This window comes from Typopeltis vanoorti, chromosome 4, assembly GCF_054136105.1.
Source record: "Typopeltis vanoorti isolate ZY-2024b chromosome 4, IOZ_Tvanoo_1.0, whole genome shotgun sequence".
Lineage (NCBI taxonomy): Eukaryota > Metazoa > Arthropoda > Arachnida > Uropygi > Thelyphonidae > Typopeltis > Typopeltis vanoorti.
In genome coordinates this window covers 94,337,201-94,358,068 of record NC_143552.1, presented here as the reverse complement: position 1 = coordinate 94,358,068, position 20,868 = coordinate 94,337,201, and the positions used below count along the sequence as shown (strand labels likewise).

The 20,868-nt window shown below is 35.4% G+C and overlaps 1 protein-coding gene across 3 annotated transcripts in view; it reads right to left on the bottom strand.

Annotated features, from left to right (window-relative positions):
* The window catches only part of LOC150107503 (annexin-B12-like), a 51,949-nt gene that overhangs the window by 16,397 nt on the left and 14,684 nt on the right, over positions 1-20,868 (bottom strand). The window contains exons 3-6 of one of the 3 annotated variants that reach the window (XM_090391350.1): positions 13,518-13,612; positions 12,214-12,327; positions 11,197-11,253; positions 7,897-7,930 (exon numbers count right to left, since the gene is read on the bottom strand). In XM_090391350.1, the coding sequence (XP_090247476.1) occupies positions 7,897-7,930; positions 11,197-11,253; positions 12,214-12,327; positions 13,518-13,612 (300 nt within the window). The remainder of the gene's footprint in view (positions 1-7,896; positions 7,931-11,196; positions 11,254-12,213; positions 12,328-13,517; positions 13,613-20,868) is intronic. The other 2 variants (XM_090391351.1, XM_090391352.1) reach the window with 2 other exon arrangements.

The window sequence follows — 20,868 nt, the reverse complement described above, 5'->3', positions numbered from 1 at the left end:
CAAATGATGGAAGTTTGCTTAGTAAGCCTTTGTGCCAGACCCGAGTAAAGGCTTTAGACATATCAAGTGCAACTACTTGGGATTCGCTAAATTTTCCATGGCATATGTCCAGAGACGGGTGATATATGAAATCAGGTCACCTGTTGATTGACATCGACGGAATCTGTACTGGTGGTCGCTTAATAGCTGGGTTCCTGAGTAACAGTTGAGAATTGATGGTTTTCTCCATCAATTTAAATAGGGTTGAGGTGAGTGAGATAGGGCGGTAGTTAGATGGCAGCGATTTGTCACCCTTTTTAGGGATGGGTTGAGTATAGGCCAATTTCCTGGCTTTGGGATATATACCAGTGGAGTAAGAGAGTATGTACAGATGGCATAGGATAGGAGTCAGTTCTGCTGCACCGACCTTCAGGATAATTAGAGAAATGCCATCAGGGCCAGGAGCTTTTTTGTGTATAATTTTGACAACAGGTTTATGATTTCTTTCTGACAAAAGGATGCAGGGGACATTGTAGGTTTGGCAGTTGGAATGACTTGGGGGTATTTGCCATTGTCAGTTATGCGTGCATTGGAGGCAAAGTGTGAAGCCAGGAGATTAGCTTTTTCTGTGGGTGATGTTGCAATCGAGCCATCTGGGTATGATAGAGGTGGAAATAGTGTAAGGCAAAAGTTACGGCCATTTGTCTTGGCAAGAGACCAAAAGGCATGGCTGCCATTTGCACAGGCTGCAAGCTTCCTGCCCGTTCAATTTCTGTTTTAGAAGCATTGATAATTTTCTTGTATCTGTTTCGGGCTTCAGTATAGGCATTGAAGGAGGATGGTGTTCTTTGCTTTGAGCCAGTTATGGTATGCTTGATTTTTCATTTGTACAGCCTTGGCACATCTTTTGGAGAACCAGGGTTTAGTTAGGGGACGACAGTTCGGAGTAGTGTGGGGGAATGTATGTTTTCATGCCAGTGAGGATTACTTTGGTGATGTTTGGTGCATATGTTCGGATTGGAAGACAATAGTCCAACTATGGAAATGAAGCATAGTAATCTTGGGGGCTATCCCATTTGGCACTGTTATAATGCTGTTAGATCCTGAATGCAGAGCTTTACAAGTAAATTCTTTATTCAGGATTTAACATGACAAACTACTTATTAAGGAGATATCTGCAGATCGGCTAATAATTATAAAGTGTTGTTTTATGTTTTGTAATAATTGTAGTCCATGTGTGCCATATAGTGAGAGTTATTGTTAGGTTATTTGTAATTCCCAAGTAAGCTGTCTAGTACTTTGCGAAATTCCGAGAAAAGTTTATAATAGTAATCCGGAATAATTGCGTATAATCGGTACGAGTCGAGCGTAGCGATGGAGGCTATACCTACGCGGAAATATGACGTCAGAGCGCCTACCTAGAATAATGTAACCAGGCAGGTTAGCGAGGGTGTAGGATCACCCAAGGGGCCGAATAGGGCGAATAAAAGACGAAGCATGCCGTTTTAAGGAGCTTTTTGAACTTTTGATCTTCGAGTGCAGGATTCAAGTTTTAGGGGAGTTGGTCGGAGGATTCGTGAGAGAGCGGTGGGTCTTCTACGTTAATGACGGACGGCAGGTTCTTTTCTTGAGAATGCTTGAAGATTTTCAAGCAGAGCTGATCGCGATATGATGGCCCATGTGGAATCGAGCCTTAGCAGAATGTCCCATTGGAGAAAGTTTCCTGCGGAGCGGTAGACAGCACGCAACAGTCGGAAACGATTAGAAGAAAAAAGTAGTACATCGCCAGGCGCAAAGACAGCCGAAGAATATGCAGTACGGTAATCCAGACCTACATGAGATGGCACATGAAATCTGAAAGGATCCGGTAATGTAAGCGTTTTCGTTAAATGTAAAAATTTGTTTAGAAGAAAAGGAAATTTGTGTGTGTTGTAACTAAAGGACACTAGTAGAGAACTTTTAGTGAGAATTTGACTGAATTAATTAAACCCTTGTGGAGCAAAGAAGAGTTGTTAAATAGGCAGTGATTTGTGAATGGCTAGACTTGCTTAGATAAAATTTAGAATTAAGGTAATCATTGATAGAGTATTAATGAAAGTGTTAAATAAGTATTCTGTGAGTAACTTGTGAAGGGAATTATATAGTAGTAGTACTTTGCTTAAACCTAATCCTTTCATAATTGAAGGATTTAATTTGCTCTGATTCATTGTGATTTAGTATAACCCTTAACTTAGAGTGAATTTTGATCCATTGAGTATTTAAACTTAAATAACTGTAAAATGTTTTATGTTTTCCAATAAACATGCTTTGTACCTTATACCTGAGTTATGCCTGATTACGAATTCAAACCACCACTTATGAAATTGAACCTTTCTGGCGGGAAAGAATTTAGATATATTTGTTTTAGTGAGATTCGGTCTACGACTGCTAACTGAATCTGCACAGCGCTAGCGTGAGATAAATTATTGTGTGTATCCTTTTAAATTTTGAATTATTTCCCTGAACAAGAGTCTCTTCTGTTATAGGATATTGGCTGGCGCAGCGAAATATAAATTTTGCCAATATCCGAAGAGGAAATAAATCTGGATTAGTATTTTAAGAGCACGTAGATTAGAAGGAGAATTATTATAGAGGTAGAATAAGATATAATATAGAGAGATAGTGACATAACAATAGAGTAGCCGGTAGGACTTTGATTGTACACAGTTTTGAGTAAGCAAAAGGATAGATTCTAGAGACAGTAACTTAATGTATAATAAGATTGAACTTACGACTTACGAAATAAAATTATATGAAAGTAAGGATATAACAATAACACAGACGACGAATTACAGATATAACAAAGCCAAACAACTCTTGTGAGGGTATGACTGTGTAAGCATTGTTGCATGAGGTAGGAGATGAGCACTAGTTTGTGGTCAGAATTACCCAGAGGACTCACTATATTCACTGTATATTTGGAAGGGTCATTGGTAAGGAAGAGATCTAGGGTATTTGGGGAGTGATTTGGGTTATCTGGTATTCTGGTCGGCTTGTGAACAATTTGTCTAAGGTCGTTGGTGATGACAAATGTTTCAGCATCTCTGCCTGCAGGACCTGTACAACTGGAAAAGGAAAGCCAGTTTTATGGACATTAAAATCACCCAGTAGGATGATTTCACTATTAGGAGACTGGGGATGAAGAAAATCAACATTTAAGGAGGGGAAATTAAAGAGCTCGGAGTGGTTGGTGGTATTAGGAGAGCGATAGAGACAGCAAATGAATTTGCTGAGTGGGGGAAAGGATATTTTCAACTAAAGAAGGTCAATGTTGGGCAATTCTAAGTTAGGTGCCCTCTCGCAGGATATGTCAGAGCGGATATATGCGCAGACACCACCCTTGAGTCGAAAGGAGTTAAATAGTGTATAGTTTGGATGGTTGAGAGGATAGTGCTGAGGAAAGGTGAGATTTGAGTTTCTGTTAAGAAGAGTAGGTGGAGTTTGGTTGACTGCAGATGATAGTGGACACTGTTAAGGTTGGATTTGAGACTGCAGATGATAGTGGACACTGTTAAGGTTGGATTTGAGACTGCAGATGTTGGTGTAGTGGATATGCAAGGTTCTGTGAGGCATGGCTTCGACCGCGAGGGTCTTGCACGTTTCCTATGCAGTGCCGGCTTACTGGTCTCCTTGGAGACTACTAGTGGCGTCAATTGATTTTTGCACTAGTTTGGTTTGTTTTTAGTCTATGGTCCAGCTGTTGTCTCCATTGCAGAGTTTTTCTTCTAGCTGTCTTCGGAGTTAGCGTCTGTTTTCCCTTTGTGCAAAAGTTAAATCAGGTCGAGCACGTACACGCGATTGAGGGCAACTGTCCTTTAACTTGCTATTTATCGCTGTTATTAATTTGGATGTGTTTGTTGGTGTATCACAGATCACTTTCACGAGACGTGGAAACGTTCCGTCCTTTCGTTTGTCTATGGGTCCGAAACGATGGCATTTGACGATATTTCTGGGATCGAAGTTGCATTCACCGGCTGGTTTATTGACGTCTACTTTTAATGATTTACCGTTTTCCTCCGGAAAGTTCAGAATAACGGTGTCGAGTCTCCTGTTTTCGGTCTCGAGCGATGCGATTAGATTGCAGAGTTCATTAGCTGGTACGGATGCATTTGCGATTGGCCGCTGGTATCTCGAGCTTAGTTTCCAACTTCTTTCGGATTTTGGAAGAGAAAGTATCGATCGTATTATTAAGGTGTTTTTCGAGATTTTCAACTCGTTTGCCTAAGTTCAGCAGTGTTTAACGGTAGGAAGGCACATCGAACAGAAGAAAGGCTGGTTCAGTTCGATAAAAAGCTTGTGCGCCGATTCAGCTATTTTCATGCAGGAAGTATGTAGCCAGTTGCAACAGAAATCGCACAATATATCGTTTTTTCTTTCGGTAACTTCGGATTCGCAGCTGCGGCACTTCGTATTGTCCTTCGGTTTGTTGGTTATTAGCTGCGCTACGCTGACGGGACTCGAAGTAATCTTTCTTTGTTGCCGCCATCTTTACTTCGAATGGTAGGCATAGAGGGCGCTTTCACGCGGCTGTTTTTTTATTATTATCGCAAAAATAACTGATATGAAGGATTATGGTTACTTACGAGTTGTGTGGAAGTAAGTGGCTCCTTAGTACCCTCTGTTAGTTTTCCTTTTACTGATCATTTTGCATAAAAAATACTTGCAATTATGATAAAATTCGGGATCACAAGTTTAACGAAGCTTATTCACAGGAGCAGCCTTGATCACATTTCCCATCGAGCCAAATTTTTAAGTTTGGGAACAAGAAGAAGTCACACTGGGCCAAGTGTGACACGGAGAATACGGTGGATGTGGAACCAATTTGAACCTCAATTCGTGCAATTTTGCCATTGAGAAGGTGCATTGTCATGATGGAAGAGCACTTTTTTATGCGCCAATCTTGGCCGTTTTTTCTTCAGTTCCAAATAGTCTATCATGATAATTCCTTCGGAATCCCGAAAAACAGTGGCTATCACCTTCCCAGCTGACAAAACGGTCTTCGCTTTTTTTTTTTTTTTTTTGGTGCTCTTTCACCAGGCATTGGCCACTATTTTGACTGCTGCTTGGACTCAGGTGTGTAGTGGTGGATCCCAGTAGGCAACTCCGGATTTAATCTTGGGGGGGGGGGGGGAAGCCGACTTGAGTAGATGATTTGAGAATATATTTCAGAATACAGATGCTCAGTCACACGACCTATGACTAAGCATCTGCAACGATTGCTGATTCATAAGTAGTATAGAAATAGAAGACACGACACAACATAAATAAAAAAAAAAAAAGAATTTTAATTAGGAAAATATTTTTGGAAAATTTTCTAGTGTTTTTTCCTTTTTCTTTGGTGGGGAAAGGCTCCCCCCCCCTCCTCTGGGTGCGCCACTGGTGGATCCAAGTTTCGTCTACAGTCAGGAATTGGCGCAAAAAAATTCTGCGAATCGCGATTAAACATCGCCATACACTGCGTTGAAATATCTTTTCGCATGCGTTTTTGATCGACAGTCAACAATCGCGGGACCCATCGCGCACACAGCTTTTTCATGTGCAATTTTTCGTGCAGGATATTATACACCCGTTCAGTGTGGATTGCGTCAATCATTTCCTTCGTAGTGATCACAATCGGGCATCCGGAGAGCGCCTCATCTTCGATGGACTTACGATCACGTTTAAACTCATTTATCCAAAAATAAATAGTCTTTAATGCTGATGCAGAGTTCCCATGAACTGCACCTAACTCGGCTTTGATCTGCGCGGCCGTCCACTTCTTCAAATAAAAGTGTTTTATCACCGCACGAAACTCATTTTTCTCCATTTTTATGAAAAGTGCAAACACAGTCATTTTAAATGTTTGCCAAACAAAAACTACCCATCACAGGTGGCTAAAATTTTGCCAGGGGTCATGAAAAAGATGATATGCCGACATTGGTAGGAATGAACGAATTATGTCGCTGTATATGTCTATTGGAAATTTACCAAACTTTTCAACCAACCCTCGCAAAATTCAGATTAAAAATTCAGCAATAAGAAAAACATAATCCTTAATCCACAATGTACGCTGTTTTGCAATTTATTCCTCTCTCTCGTTAACACCATCTGTTTCTCTTTCTACCATAGTAATAACGTACAAGGAATTTTCTGGACAGCGTACGTTTAAAGAAGATACTTAGTAATTTCTTAAAACTTAAATTTTATTCCTCATCCCCCAGATAACGAATATGTATAATGAACGCGAATATTTGAAAATTGCTTACACGAACATACAAATTGCAGTTCTAATCCTAGAAATGAATTTCATTAATCTTCTTTCAGTAAATAATTTTTGCATCAACATTGTTGCTGATGGGTTGGGTCGTCTAGTGATAATACATTTCAGAGATATTTAGAATATGAAACTACGTTCAAAAGTTAGAGTTAGGGATCACGACATGATAGCAGTAGTTTGACGTACTCTCGTCACCAGATGCTGTTTAAAAATTCAGAGATAGTTTGAGCCAGATAAATCTGATTAGCTAATGGTGGAGAGACTGACTGCTCCTCAGTTTCCAAAAGTTAGATAGGACTAAAAACGACTTCACCTACTGCCTTTGGGGAGTAAAATGAGTTAGCGGATATATTTGCACCAGTGCATCTTTTTGGACTCAGAATGTATTATTTTTAAGTGTTTCACTAAAATATAAATACATGGTATATAAATAATGATAGCACAGCCTCTGGACAACTTTCATGATAGATCCCCCCCCCCCCCCAAAATCTGTTGCATTCTAATTACTATTTTTTCTAGGTCTTTCTGTAGTCGGGAGAAGGTTAATTAATTACATGTATGTTCTACGGTCAATTTTGCGTGATGGAAAAAAATAAAATAAAATACGAGTTTATGGGGGAAAAAAAAGACGTAAATTATAACGTGCATATATATATATGCACGTTCTGAATATAAAGTTTATTCAGAACGTGCAAATTCACAGAACCTTCGTAGCACGTAAATTATAAACAAATGTATATACTGTGTATATATATATATATATATATATATATATATATATATATATATATATATATATATATATATATATATGTAGTGAGATTGTTTCTTCTGTAAGACGAATTTGTGTATTCTAGAATCTAAAACTAACGAGCAGCCTATCCTTCCAAACAGTGGAATTCATTAATATTATGAGAGAGAGTTGCTATGCAGCGTTATCCTTAACACCAACTCCCATTAACATCTAGATAAATAATGTAATTTTTTAGTTTGCAAGCAATCTCAGAGTCAACTGGTCAATCGGTTATATAAATGACTTTTGCTATAAAATATGCTATATTCGATAATATAAAGAAAGGTAATCTCTGCAGTTTTACCAGGTGGGTTAATAAGCTAGTTTCACTTAAGAAAAGTTAAATCAATCGCCTTTATTTCATTGAATATGATATGGATGTGCAATAATTTCAACATAATGGGAAAATTCAATTCTTGATTGCTAGAAAATTGCAATAATAAAGAAAACAGTATGTATAGATGTATGTATGTACTGTGTGTGTGTGTGTGTGTGTGTGTGTGTTAAGTAGCGTGTTTGTATATCAGAAAAATAATGACTATCCATAGTGAAAGATGTAGCTAGATATTAATAGTTAATATGATTTAAATCTACGTTAAATGAGTGAAGTTCGTTTTTTTTTTCCGTTTCATTTTTCAAACGAGATGTTTTTGAATATTTACATTTCTCCTCACTCCCCACAAAAAATGAAGAAATTTTTAAAACTGGTGACGTAGTTCTCATGTAGTAACATGTCTCAGTTGTTTAAAGAAAATAAATATTTCAACCTACCTATCAAAAATTCATAAATGCATATTTTGAATTAATTTTGTACGTAAAAAATACTTACTCTCTTTGAAGACAGTCGTAATGTATCTCAGTTCCTACAAACAAACAAAGGGAAAAAAGAGTAAATTTCCTTTTAAAAAACAGCAAGGATTATTACACGAGTATCATACAGCAGTCAAAATCAACTCGATGAAAACAAGCTTATAGATTTAAAGAGTTGAATTCTCCACTAGATTTTTTACCCTCGTTAATGACTTAAGTGAATCGGGCCACCTTTTATTTTCTCGAAAAGAGAGAGAGGAACCACGTGATTTTGAGTGTTTGAAGGATTATAGCTTATGTACGGGTTAGCTTACGAGTACTTAATAAAAATATGCTTCTAATATTTTTGCCACAGAAGCTGAATATTAGAAGCATCTTCAATTTAAATGGAAACCAACAGTAACACGCGACTAACAACAAGTAAATTACTTTCAGGGATTTTATTATGTTGTTATATTTTAATATTCCATTATTCTAAGTTTTTTGTTATCATAAACATCCCCCCCCCACACACGTACGTCTGTGTGTTGGGGGGGGGTCAATAGAAAATAGATGTTCTGAGTTTCTTTTTTCCGTAAAAGGGATCGCAGCTCATCTACTCTTACCCTCAGTAACACACAGATCACTAGGCAGGACCAGATCTCTCTCTCTCTCTCTCTCTCTCTCTCTCTCTCTCTCTCTCTCTCTCTCTCCACGGATTGATGTTTACATCTAATCTCTCCTAGCATAATGCATCACATCCACAACTTCTGCAATCGCTAAAATCTAGACATTGCTTTTCACACATCCAGCTACTAAATCTACATAAATTCCAAATCCACCCATCCTTAGAATACGGTTCACATGTTTGGGGAAGCGCACCCAAAACATCTTTAAAAATTCCTGATGCTGTCCAAAGGAGAACGATTTAGTCGATAGATGATCCCTTTCTCATTGGCTCACTTCAATCACTATCTCACACAAACAAAAGCCCCCGTATCACCTCTGGGTTTTTTTTTCTACAGGTACTTCTACAGCCTCTGCTTCATTGAATTGGCAATCATTCCAACCCTTTCTGTTGGACTTGTGAAAACAAGAGCAGCAAGTGTTCAACATCCCTTTTCAGTCCAACATAGCGAATATCTTCTTCTCTTTTCCTCATTTATCCATTCACCTCTGTCCTTTCAAAAGTTTTATGAATAACGTTAAATTTGTCGCAGAAAATTTATTTCATTATTGGGGGGGGGGGGGGGCTTATCTTACTCACAGTATTTTTGGAGTAACAATGAATAAAAGAAAAATATATGCATATATATATATGCATATATATATATATATATATATATATATATATATATATATATATATATATATACATACAAGATGTTTCATAAAGCCTAATCGATTACATTTGTAATCGGTCAGGCTCTTTATGAAATGCTTATATCACTAATGTTACTTTAGAAGCAAAAAATAAAAAATAAAAAATTAACTGTCAAATCAAAAAGCTTCAGTCGTGAAGAAAATAATTAATTCCATACCGTGACTAGATCTCTGCAGGTAAATCACAGAACGTGTTTACATTCTACCCTACAAGAACACGGTGAAAGTGAAAGTTTCCCGAATCCGTTGCTTTGGTGATTGCACTCGTAGCCAATAGTCCCAGACTGCAGTATTGTCAGGCACTTACGAAATAAAATGTACTTTTTTATTGATTCGAATGAAATAAACTTTATATAAAAAACAATTAGATTGCATACCAATATGCAGCTAGTAATCATAATAAATATTTAATATGATCTATGCAGAGTTGAAACCCCTTGAAGGTCGGTTTCCATATGTATATGCTTTGGGAAAGAAGCATGATTGGAGTCCTACGATGTTCGTAAGCGTACTCTCGTATAGGATGTACTAAGTTATGTCTTCTAAGTTATGTTTTCTAAGTTATGTCCATCGATCGTATACGATGCAATGTCGTTTAAACAATTTCAGCTGAATGAGCAACGAACGCGATTTTTTTATTATCGATATTAATTGGTTGTTAGACGGAGGAGAGGGAATATGATAGAAAACGCGCTATAGAATAGAGAGGAGTAAAATTTTCAGTATATGTCAGGAAGGTAAAGAACAACAGGTTGTTGTTGAAATTTGAGTAAAGGAGTTGTTAGCAGGGATGTGAGGTCTACATTTTTTGGGGGGGAGAGGGGGGAGGGGAAGGTCCTCCCCCCAAAAAAAAACACTGGAAAAATTTCCAAAAATCTTTTCCTAATTAAAATTCATTTTTTTATTTAAGTTGTGTCTTCTATTTCTATACTACTTATGAATTAGCGGTCACATAAGGTGGGAATACCCTATAACTCTCGAGAATCATGGCCGCTGTGAACGCAAGGCGAACGAAGCAGTGCTCGGCGTGCCGAGCGCTACTTCGTTTAATGATAATATTGATAACTAATTTAAAACTTTTGTTAAATCTGCGTTTTTTTTTTTTTTTAAATAACGAATCAATTTAGATTGATGTATTATTATATTGCCGGGAGTTTGAGTACATACTAAACATTTGCCGTAATACTAGAAGTGCATATATGGAATCCTTGTAACTTCAACATTTATAATAATAATAATAATAATAATAATAAACGCAGTCAATTTTCCTGAGAAATTATATCCTCAATGTAGATTCTTATTTTAAGTTTAAACAGACAGCTTGTATCAGTCAGCTTCTTAAATTCAAGTTCAAATGAAAATCAAAACCTCATAGGTTTATTTCATCAATCCAGAAAATACTTTATGGAAGTTTAGGAAGCAGAAAATGCTTCATGAAAAAAAAAAAAAAAAAAAAAAAAGTATTTTTAAAGAACTGTCGGTTTCAAACTTCATAAAATATAAATGGATTTATGATCGTCTCAATTGATGTTGATAACGTTTAAGCACTCCACCTAGTAAGCTTTTTATTTATATTTCTTGAAAATATCTTTCTAGTGTTGCCTAATATTTTTTGTGATCTTACTGAATTGGTCACAACGCTGAATACCCAGTAACATTTGGTGTTTCTTAGAAACCGAGATATGCGGTTTATTTTCAGAGAATGGTACTTATCTGTCAATCCTACATTTCATGCTTTTCTCTAACTCTCAAGAAACTCTTTTATCAGTGCCTCGATTTGTGATAACAACTAGAAATATGGACTTTAGCTCGAGACTTTTGTCATACGATTCTTGAACAAGAATAGTGAAAAAAAAAAAGTTTGGCAAGGGAAATTTACTTTAAGTAATCCGTTAATTTTATCAGATTATAAAGAAATTATCCTCTATAGATTAAAAATACTAAAATAAACACTTACTAGTGATTCAAGAGTACATACGATTTCAATGATACACTTGTCATTGGTTCCAAAACCCTGAAAAGAAAAAAAAAAGGCTGGATTCGTATTCCTCAGAGGTACTGCGATATTCAAATAAGTTAGTTGAAACAATAAAAAAGGATACATTTTAGCACTTTATCCTATAAAGCAGTACTAATGACTTCAAAGAGTTCGTTTTCACTTCTTTTTTTAATACGGGAACTCCGCTCTAGAGACCACAACTTTTTTTAAGCCACTTAGGGTCTCCAACAAGCGAAGTAGTGTTTTCACACCGGACGATCAAAATCATCTGACCACCAAAACGATGCGACCGTACAGCGATAATAAAATGTGACAATGTATTTGTCCATGAATGTTCTTCATTGTAAGCGATTTTATAATCTGAGAAGCATCGCCTCAGATCTGACATAATATTTAATCCTAGAATATACGTGTGACAGAAGCAATTAAGACATTATTTATTATTATTATTATTATTATTATTATTATTATTATTATTATTATTATTATTATTATTATGACAAAAGCAATTAAACGATGAGACCAGTGCAATATGTTTGTTAACGGTGTGTATTCTTTTGCTTGCTTAGCTTGTTTTGGAGGGATGAAAAACTCCTGAATTATTGTGGAAAGGAAATTGGGTTGACCTTTCTTAGGTAACAGACATATTTCGCCAGCCAGTGTGAAGTCACAATCATTATTATAGTGTTGAAATGGCTGAAAAAGTATTGTATTTGATCTCTAGAGCAGAGCAACATGTAGTACGAAATGTTCGCTATGTTTACAACTTTTAGCTGGTGGAACACACACACACACACACACACACACACACACACACACACACACACACACACACACACACACACACACACACACACACACACACACACACACACACACACACACACACACACACACACACACACACACACACACACACACAGTCTCTTTACTTTTCTAAAAGATTTTGTTTTAAAATTAATATTTCCGATTTACCTTTACAGCATTGTAAAGACAGTCTACAATATATTCTGACATCGGAGTTAAGAGAGCCAAACATACATCTTCGAAATGTCCACCAAGTTCTGCTTTTAAATCTTCGGCGAGATCCTGGATGGAATAACGTGTTATCTCATATTAGAATATCATATATGAAAATTGTCTTGAGAAGACATTGTAAAAAATGCTAAGAAAGTAAACCACAAAAATATCAACAGAAATCGAATATAAAAAAATAGATATCAATTTATCCAACCCGAAATGTAAGACATTTTGGTATATTTTTATCTAGATATCACTATAATAATATTATATAATAAATTAAATATATCATACAAAATTCTGTAATTTGTTATTCCCCTCTCCCCCCAAATAATAAAAAACTTCTTGAAAGATACGATCACGTGTCCTAAGAGGAAAGGAAAGACTATGGCATTAGTCTTTCCTTTTTATATAATATATAGTTTTAGTGATGCTTATTTATTACAATAAATTTCTGCATCTTAGAAAGTAGAATTATTTTAGATCACCTTAAGAATTAGGCCCAACAATTTTGATATACTGTACTCTTATCATGACTTAGAGTAGTGGTTTTCAAACCTCTTAAAGAGACGCCCTCTTTTTTGTGAAAAAAAAATCTTGCGATCCCCCTACACCTTTCATAAAACAATATTGACCTATAGTATCCTTAGCGTGTATTTTATTTTACAGTCTTTTTCAGGTTATCTTGGAAGTAAACCAAGAGGTTTCACGTTATCTTGGAAGTAAACCACCAGAGATAAGTTCATACAAGCATGAACTTAATCCTATCGCTCTTTAAAAACCTTAAAGATTGTGCTCGAAGACCGATCAAAGCCAGTTAATCTAGTACTTAAAAGACTAACCATTTTATTCTCTGTTCAATGAAAGGTGTTCCAAGGTGCCGAGATATTCTCAGCCCATTTTGAAGCCAGTATAGAAAACTTTACATGCCAAAACACTGACATAATGGTCAGTTTTGATGTCTCTCGAGTGGCTGCAGTAAAACTTGCTGATGAATAAATAACATGAAGGAAAGAAAATAAACACAGATGTGTTCTATTGAATGAACATGCAGCGTCTACCCTAAATATCCAGGGTAGCTTTTACCTATACGGCCAACTTGCAATAACAGATATATGAAATGTGAAGGACATTACTGAATACATGCTAACGTTATTGTCAAATTACAGACATTATCTATCTTTTTCGAGTTTTCCAAGAAATCGAAATGTGATCTAGAATTATTTCTAAGAAAATGACAAAGTAAAATCTGTGCTTACTCTCCCATACATCGTCTTGTACTTTCTCTTGATCACTTGTCTCTGAGCGTTGTTATGTGTCGTCAGTACTTCAATGATAATTCTTTCATCTGTCCCTGCCAAAGCAAAAAAAGAAAAAAGTAGACTACGAGCATGTTTATCAAAATATAAATATAACTCTTGTCTTGTTCCAGTGAACTCTATGTCTTTATTTTGTCTGGATATATATATATATATATATATATATATATTTAATAAGATCGGGGTAGATGCATTTAATTTTGTCACGGATAACGATGTTATTAGAGCTAATTCTACTACTAGTGACACTACTACTACTTGAATTGGTTTTAGCACTTCGGCTGATTACTTTTTTATATATGTGTGCATGTAACGGTTAAATAAATTACGATCGATATGACTTGTGTTACTATAGAAGAAAAATGCCACATTCCGCCACGCAATCAGGACATTTGAAGTACGTACTGAAGCTCTGACATGAAAATTAACGAGACACACCCACAGCGACATCTACAATTAACATTGAAATCATTCGTTAAAATAGTAAATATCTTAGAAAATATAGGGACACTATTGTTTTGCATATATAAACTTCCACACGTTGTGGATTCAAAAAATTGGATCTATTAAGTCTACAAAAAAGCATTTTGTTTGGTCATCAGCAAATAGCACAACATAGTCTTCTTATGAATGAGATTAATTATGAATATACAAGCATAAAAGGAAATATTTTTGGAACCAAATGCATGCTCCATTTTATGGAATTGAAATATGTTTTAGAAGTAACCAAATGATGTTGGGGGGGGGGACGTTATTTGTCTTTGTACCTTATTTAGTAATGGCCACAAGATTATTATTTATAAATCACCAAATATTCCTTAAAACGAAAAAAAAAAAAAGTAATTCTATAGCTTTGCAGATATTAACTATTTTGGCATATTGCCAACAGTGCTAATATTTATTTCTGAGCAGTGTTGGTATTGCTGAGTAAATAAAATAACCCATCTATTAGCAAAAATAGTGAACCAGATTTAAAAAAAAATAATAATAATAATCCGATCTTTTCTTTCCTCTTTTTGATGGGCTCGTATTCACAGGAAGTGGCGTTTATACCTGTGACGCAATTGAGTATTCCTAAATTAAAAATGATAATATCCGCGATAAAATATAGCAAGAACCGTGAAATTAACTCTGGATATTTTAAACAACAACGGAATATATTAAACATGCCAACTAGCCTGGCAATTAAGAAAGTAATGGGGAAAAGATAACGACACCGCCTAATCCTGCAACTAAAAGAAAAAGAATCAATAATAAAAACAGAACTTATAGTTATTTTCAGTTCCATTAGCGCAGTGATTACAATTTCTCGTCTACAACAGTAAACTAACAAACGATAAAATATATTTAAGAAAGAAAAACAAAACTGCAAACTTCCAATTTGTCTGATTCGAATATAAATTACTGCCAATCAGCTTAGTTTTATGAAGCTTTGAATCAGTAAGAGACAAGAACGCACAGTTAGAACAAACTTTTTTTAAGTGCTTATGTCGTTACTTTAATGGATAGACGATAAACATTATACTTCTATTCAGCAATATTATGTACATTTTTTTATGTTGCTCCCACTCACGAAAGGTTATTAGTAAACCTATAGTGCATTTTGTACCGTGGGTGGACTAAAATGTTTTTCCTATTTGTATCAATTATATATATTGTATTTAATTTTTTTTTTTATTTATTTATATAGTCCAGAAACCAAACATGAAACTGTTTGCAAGCCACCTCAGGCCTCCAATAATTGGGGAGGTGGCCTCACAACGGGCGATGAAATTCATCTCTCATCCATGCTCAATGCGGGATTCGAACCTGCAGCCTCTTAGAGCGGGTACGCTAACAACTTGGCCAACCAATCGGCAACTCATCTTTATGTGTTTTTAATTAGTCGTTCGCAGCCATAAATGTTATGATGATATCAGCAGGAAAAAAATTATTATATGGTTTGGTTCGTGAGAATTATAAAAGGGCTGAGAGCTTACATCAGCATTTACGTGATGGTCTGTAAAGTGCTTTATTAAATGGATTATAGTTTTTTTTTTTTTTTTTTTTTTTTTTGTGGTTCACGCATCGCCAAACGTATGTTCTGATTCGCGTGCGTTAACTTCGAAATTCCTGGTAACGGACTCTTTTTCCAGATGACGACCTTCCTTCCAATGATTCAGCATTTCTTTTTAAATTATTCAATAAGGTAATGAGGTCATTAAACAAACCTAATCCTTTATAAGATTTCAGAATACATCTAACAAGTGTGAATTAAATTAAATAAAATTTATTTATTTATTTATTTATTTTATTCAGATTAAAATAAAATTCACAAATATTTCGAGAATACTCCTCTACAAAAATGTTGATCAGAAATTCGTTGGCTATAAATAATCGATGAGGTATATGTGGAATGAAATTCTCTCTCTCTCTCTCTCTCTCTCTCTCTCTTTAGTGCTGTTGTCCACAACTCGCATTTAATTATCGCATCATCTCGATAATAGATTCCTACAGCAACGATATGTTACTGATTACAACCGCAGAATATCAATTTGAGAATATTTTTAGTTGTAAAGAATAACTTGGCACCTTGTTCAGCAGGGCGAATGCTGGTCTTGAAATTCACGCTTGCTCTTGTTATCATTCAGTAAGTGAGAGGTGTGATTGAAGTCTAATTAGCGGAATAATTAATTGCTGACCATTTAAAACTCTATATTTAGAAATTTATGTACATTTAATTATACAAATACAACATTTATTTTACAAATGATATTCTATCTTTTTTCAATTTAGCTATTTGAATACAAATTCTACCCTACAGTTCTTCTTTATGAAGTGGTCAATAACATCGTCATAAAAAAAAGTTGGTTGTAACTTAATTTTCCCAAGCAACACGCACACTTGTAAAGGCTGGTTGAAGCTCACTGGCTAGAGCTACGTTGACTGCGTATGGCCTGTGTTTAAGCAACAGAATGAGACGACGTGAAATGGCTATGCGCGCGCACGAAATCACAGTGCTGCTGCTGCTGCGAGGACCTGGAAGCTCCTACAACCGAGCAAACCAAGGTAACTTTTGACTAGACGAGCAAAGCATCTGTTTTCGATAAACAACGCAAAGCTCATTTATTGCCGAGCAAGCTTAAGACGTCTTCTGTCTACGAAAATATAAGCCTAAATGGAATGCTTATAAATGCATGCATTTATTAACAAATAAATGTTACTTCTTTCTCAATTAATGAGCTTGCGCAGCAATTCGCCCCTGTTGTTCAGAAGTACAGTGACAGACAACAGAATGGAGGAAGTTGTTCTGGGCTTAACTCGGCGGGGAAAAGGGAAGACTCAAAATTATCTTTACATGTTGGGAAAAGAATACAAAAAAAAAAAAAATGTCAGAAATCAACTCTCCCTTCTCTTTTTGAGGCTATGATGTTGCAATACCGTGATACACCACTTTCTTCTGCCTAAACCTGGATTACAACTTGGAGATTCTTTTCATTTTTCATGAATATTATTAAAAATGAAAAGAATCTCCAAGTTGTAATTTAGAATTCTTATTCCAAAGTAAAAGACAAAATTCATGAAGAATCTGAAATACCAAACCAACTCTTTCGATCCTTATATAATATATGGGCATGGATGTTGTGATTGTCTCTGGAAAAACTGGTGGTGGTGGTAGTGGTTGGCGGTAGATGGCGTTGGTGTAGTTGCGGTCAGTTGGTGGATTGAGTGATGGAGACAGAGTTGTAGAGCAGGTGCCTTCCCTCGATGAGTCTTTGGACTCCCTGGAGATGTCAAATAATAATAATGATAATAATAATATATCAAGATAATAAAATATCTGTGAAGTACAATAATTCAACATCAAGCTGGAAACCAATAAATAGAGGAGTATGCCAGGGTCGCCCTCTCTCACCGGTTTTATTTAATATATACATAGATAAAATCATAAAAGAATGGAAGATAATTAATGAAGGAGGATTCAAGATAAACCGTAACACCAGATTAGCTACTCTTATTTTTGCTGATGACCAAATAATACTTGGAAACAATGAAGATGAACTACAAAAATCATTATGCAGTCTAAATAATCTGATAAAAACATATGGTATGGAAATATCAACAGACAAAACAAAAGTCATGGCCTTCAAAGGTGCCAATCCAATAAGAAGCAAAATAGTAATAAACAACAAAATAATAGAGCAAGTAAATACATTCAAATATTTAGGTTGCACAATGTCATATGAAAATGAAGCTGATATAGAACCAAAGATATCAAACTTTTTAAAAGTAACAGGCATTATAAATAAAATTTTTAAACCCAATTATGTACAAAACCACAAACGAATAAGAATCTACAATATAGTAGCTAAACCAACCTTACTTTATGGCAGTGGGATATGGACAATAAAAAAAGTAGATGAAAGAAGAATCGAATCATCCAAAATGAAATTTCTGCGCAGAACTGAAGAAGTCACAATAATGGACAAAATGAAAAGCAGCGAAATCAGAAAAAAAAAAATTGGAATTACAACCTCCCTAAATGAAACAATTATTTGCTTTAAAGAAAAATGGAAAGAACACATACTAAGAATGAAGAGAAGCAGAATACTAAACGAATTCTAAATTACCAACCAAAAGGTATTCGAATCAGAGAAAGCTCCTTAAAAAAAAAAAAAAGATGGAATTGAGTCTGGAACAGGCCACTTGGCTTATAAGCCTGGATAGGAAGAAGAAGAAGAGAAGACTTTGGAATAAGTTGAATGATCTTTAACACATGACTTCAGAAAGTTCTACTTACTTTTGAACATTTTTTTCGAAAGATAAATTTTCAATGAAATTAAAGTTATAAATGGAGAATAAATTGCTATTAAATTTTTCACATTTAACCAAACAAATACATATGGAGGGGATAGTATCGGGGGAATGAAAGGGGAATCTAATTAGGACTCCACACTCAGATCGAATGCCACGTCCTAATTAGACGTCGGTAATAATCGCTTTCCATTGGGTGTGCTTTCTGACCGGTTTGTCGTTTTGCATGGGGGGGGGGGGGGGGATGATTTCTAGCAAAAAAAAAAAAAATAAGACTGTCGCCTTTATCAAGAATTGTTAACTTGACTTTAGTAGAAAAATCCTTTTAAAGATTCCTCGCAACCTTGACGAAATTCAAATTTTAGTAGAAGTGTAATACAATCATTTCGATTCTAGTACATCGTTGCTATTTTATTACGTTTTTGGAATTCATCATCAAGCGTCCAGAAGGGGTCAGCACAAGAGAACTGCGTGTTGAAGCCAAGGTCAGTATAACGATCGCTAAATTGTTATTCAGATAGTTTTATGACGATTACCTGTAGCCTCTCTCTCTCTCTCTCTCTGTCTCTCTCTCTCTCTCTCTCTCAAATAGATCTGCAGTTGTTTTCGTTCGGTCATGCTTATAAATAAGCATATCTTATAGCAAAGTCATGACTAGATAAACTTCCTTGAAAAACATATCTGAGGCACATAATTACCACAGGAGGAAGTTTCTCACGAAATGTTTTATTGTAATTGACCACGTGCTGTTTACTCACTAACGATGGCGTGCAATCCAAGATTGGTAGCAGTACTAGCAAATTGGCACAGCTGCGTAAATCTTGTTTCTTCGTGATGTACCATGTTAAATCAGATATGAACAAGATACGTATCTTTTGCTTACCTATTCCTTTCCGAAAGAAACAACTAAAATAATTCTCATATAGGATAACGGAGTAAGTTTCTTTGAAAACATTTCAAGTGACTGTGCCTTCGGTTCAATCATTAAAACGATTCTGTTGAGTTTTTATGCCACACAGTATATTTGATACAAAAACACACCAAAACTATTTTATGATTCATTAAGAGACCAACGATAAGTTTTAACACGAATCACGATAGTATCTGAGCTCAAACAAATTCAAGACAATAGAAATAACCAAGACCAACTTATGTCTACGTAATCGTTGCGAAGTATCGATATGCACAGGTGATTCAAATCAGATGACTAACTCACAGATTGGGAAACTTCATGTAGCATCGCAGAGGAAGAATGGATAAGAACAATGAACCTCAAATCGTGAGTTTAAAATGTTCAAACAGTGAAATGATTCGTTATCATTTATCGTAATAAAGAATATCCCCCCCCCCATTTTTAATGTAGCGGAAGTACTAAATAACAAGAAGCTCCTGTGTCCCACTCCTAAAATCTCAAATATGATTCTGCTGTGCCAACGAAATCAGACCACGTCATATAGCAAGGGATGTGTGCATGCAAGACGAAACTGCCATCTAAAAGAATGAAATCTTTCCTTGAGCCGTTATTCTCAGTCTACAAGAATTTGAGTCAAGTTTGATTTATTAATTTTTACCACTTTCTATTATTAGAAAATATAGTTCTGTAATTAAATTTGTCAGTTTTGGAAACTATAAAATCTTATTCGTAATTTATTTTCCCTTTTTATGTCAAGTATAGTTTTAAAAGAGTGTACATAACAACATAATTTTCAACAAGACTTCATATAACAAAAGAAACTGAACAAAATATATAGGAATAATATATATATATATATATTTTGTAAGGGAATTCCTCATCTCAAAATACATTTTAGGTTTATTCTCAAGTTATACCTAGAAAGAAGATCTTTCAGTAACTGCAGGATACTTCAAGAAAGAACTTATTGAAGTCGTCACTATTATGTAATGGGGATTTGATACAACTAATTTTACTGCACTGTCAGAGTTATTCTCATTATTTGTTAGTTGGCTTCTGTTCCTCCTCTTTCATTCCATATTGCCTCTCTTATGGAATGGTCTTCATTACACTGTTTTTCCCAAAGAACTGTAACCTGTTATATGTTCAAGAAACATATCAACTGGGTCGTTCGTTCTTTCTTCTCAGCTGCATGCCCACATGGCACTCATGTACCAGAGTAGTCTCTAGGATGTGGAATTAATTAATATAGCACCAGAATAGAATTTCCCTTTTCTGATTTCTTATGACATTTCCGATATCCAAATATAAGTTTTCTCGTTTCTTGGAAGGAGGTAATTGAAGAAAGTCACATTCCCCTCCCTCTCCAATGAAAACCTGCAACTCTTAGTTTTCATATACGTAAATCTTTATAAGAATAATGATGTTATTCTTTTCGAGACATCGGTCTCGAAAAGAGGCATTGTAGCTCAGAGTGTGAATGCAGGTATTATTAAATAAAAGGCTGCTTTAGCTAAAATACCATTTATGGTGTTGCGAACAATAATCATTGTTCTCCACCTAAATATTCATTCTCAAAACATT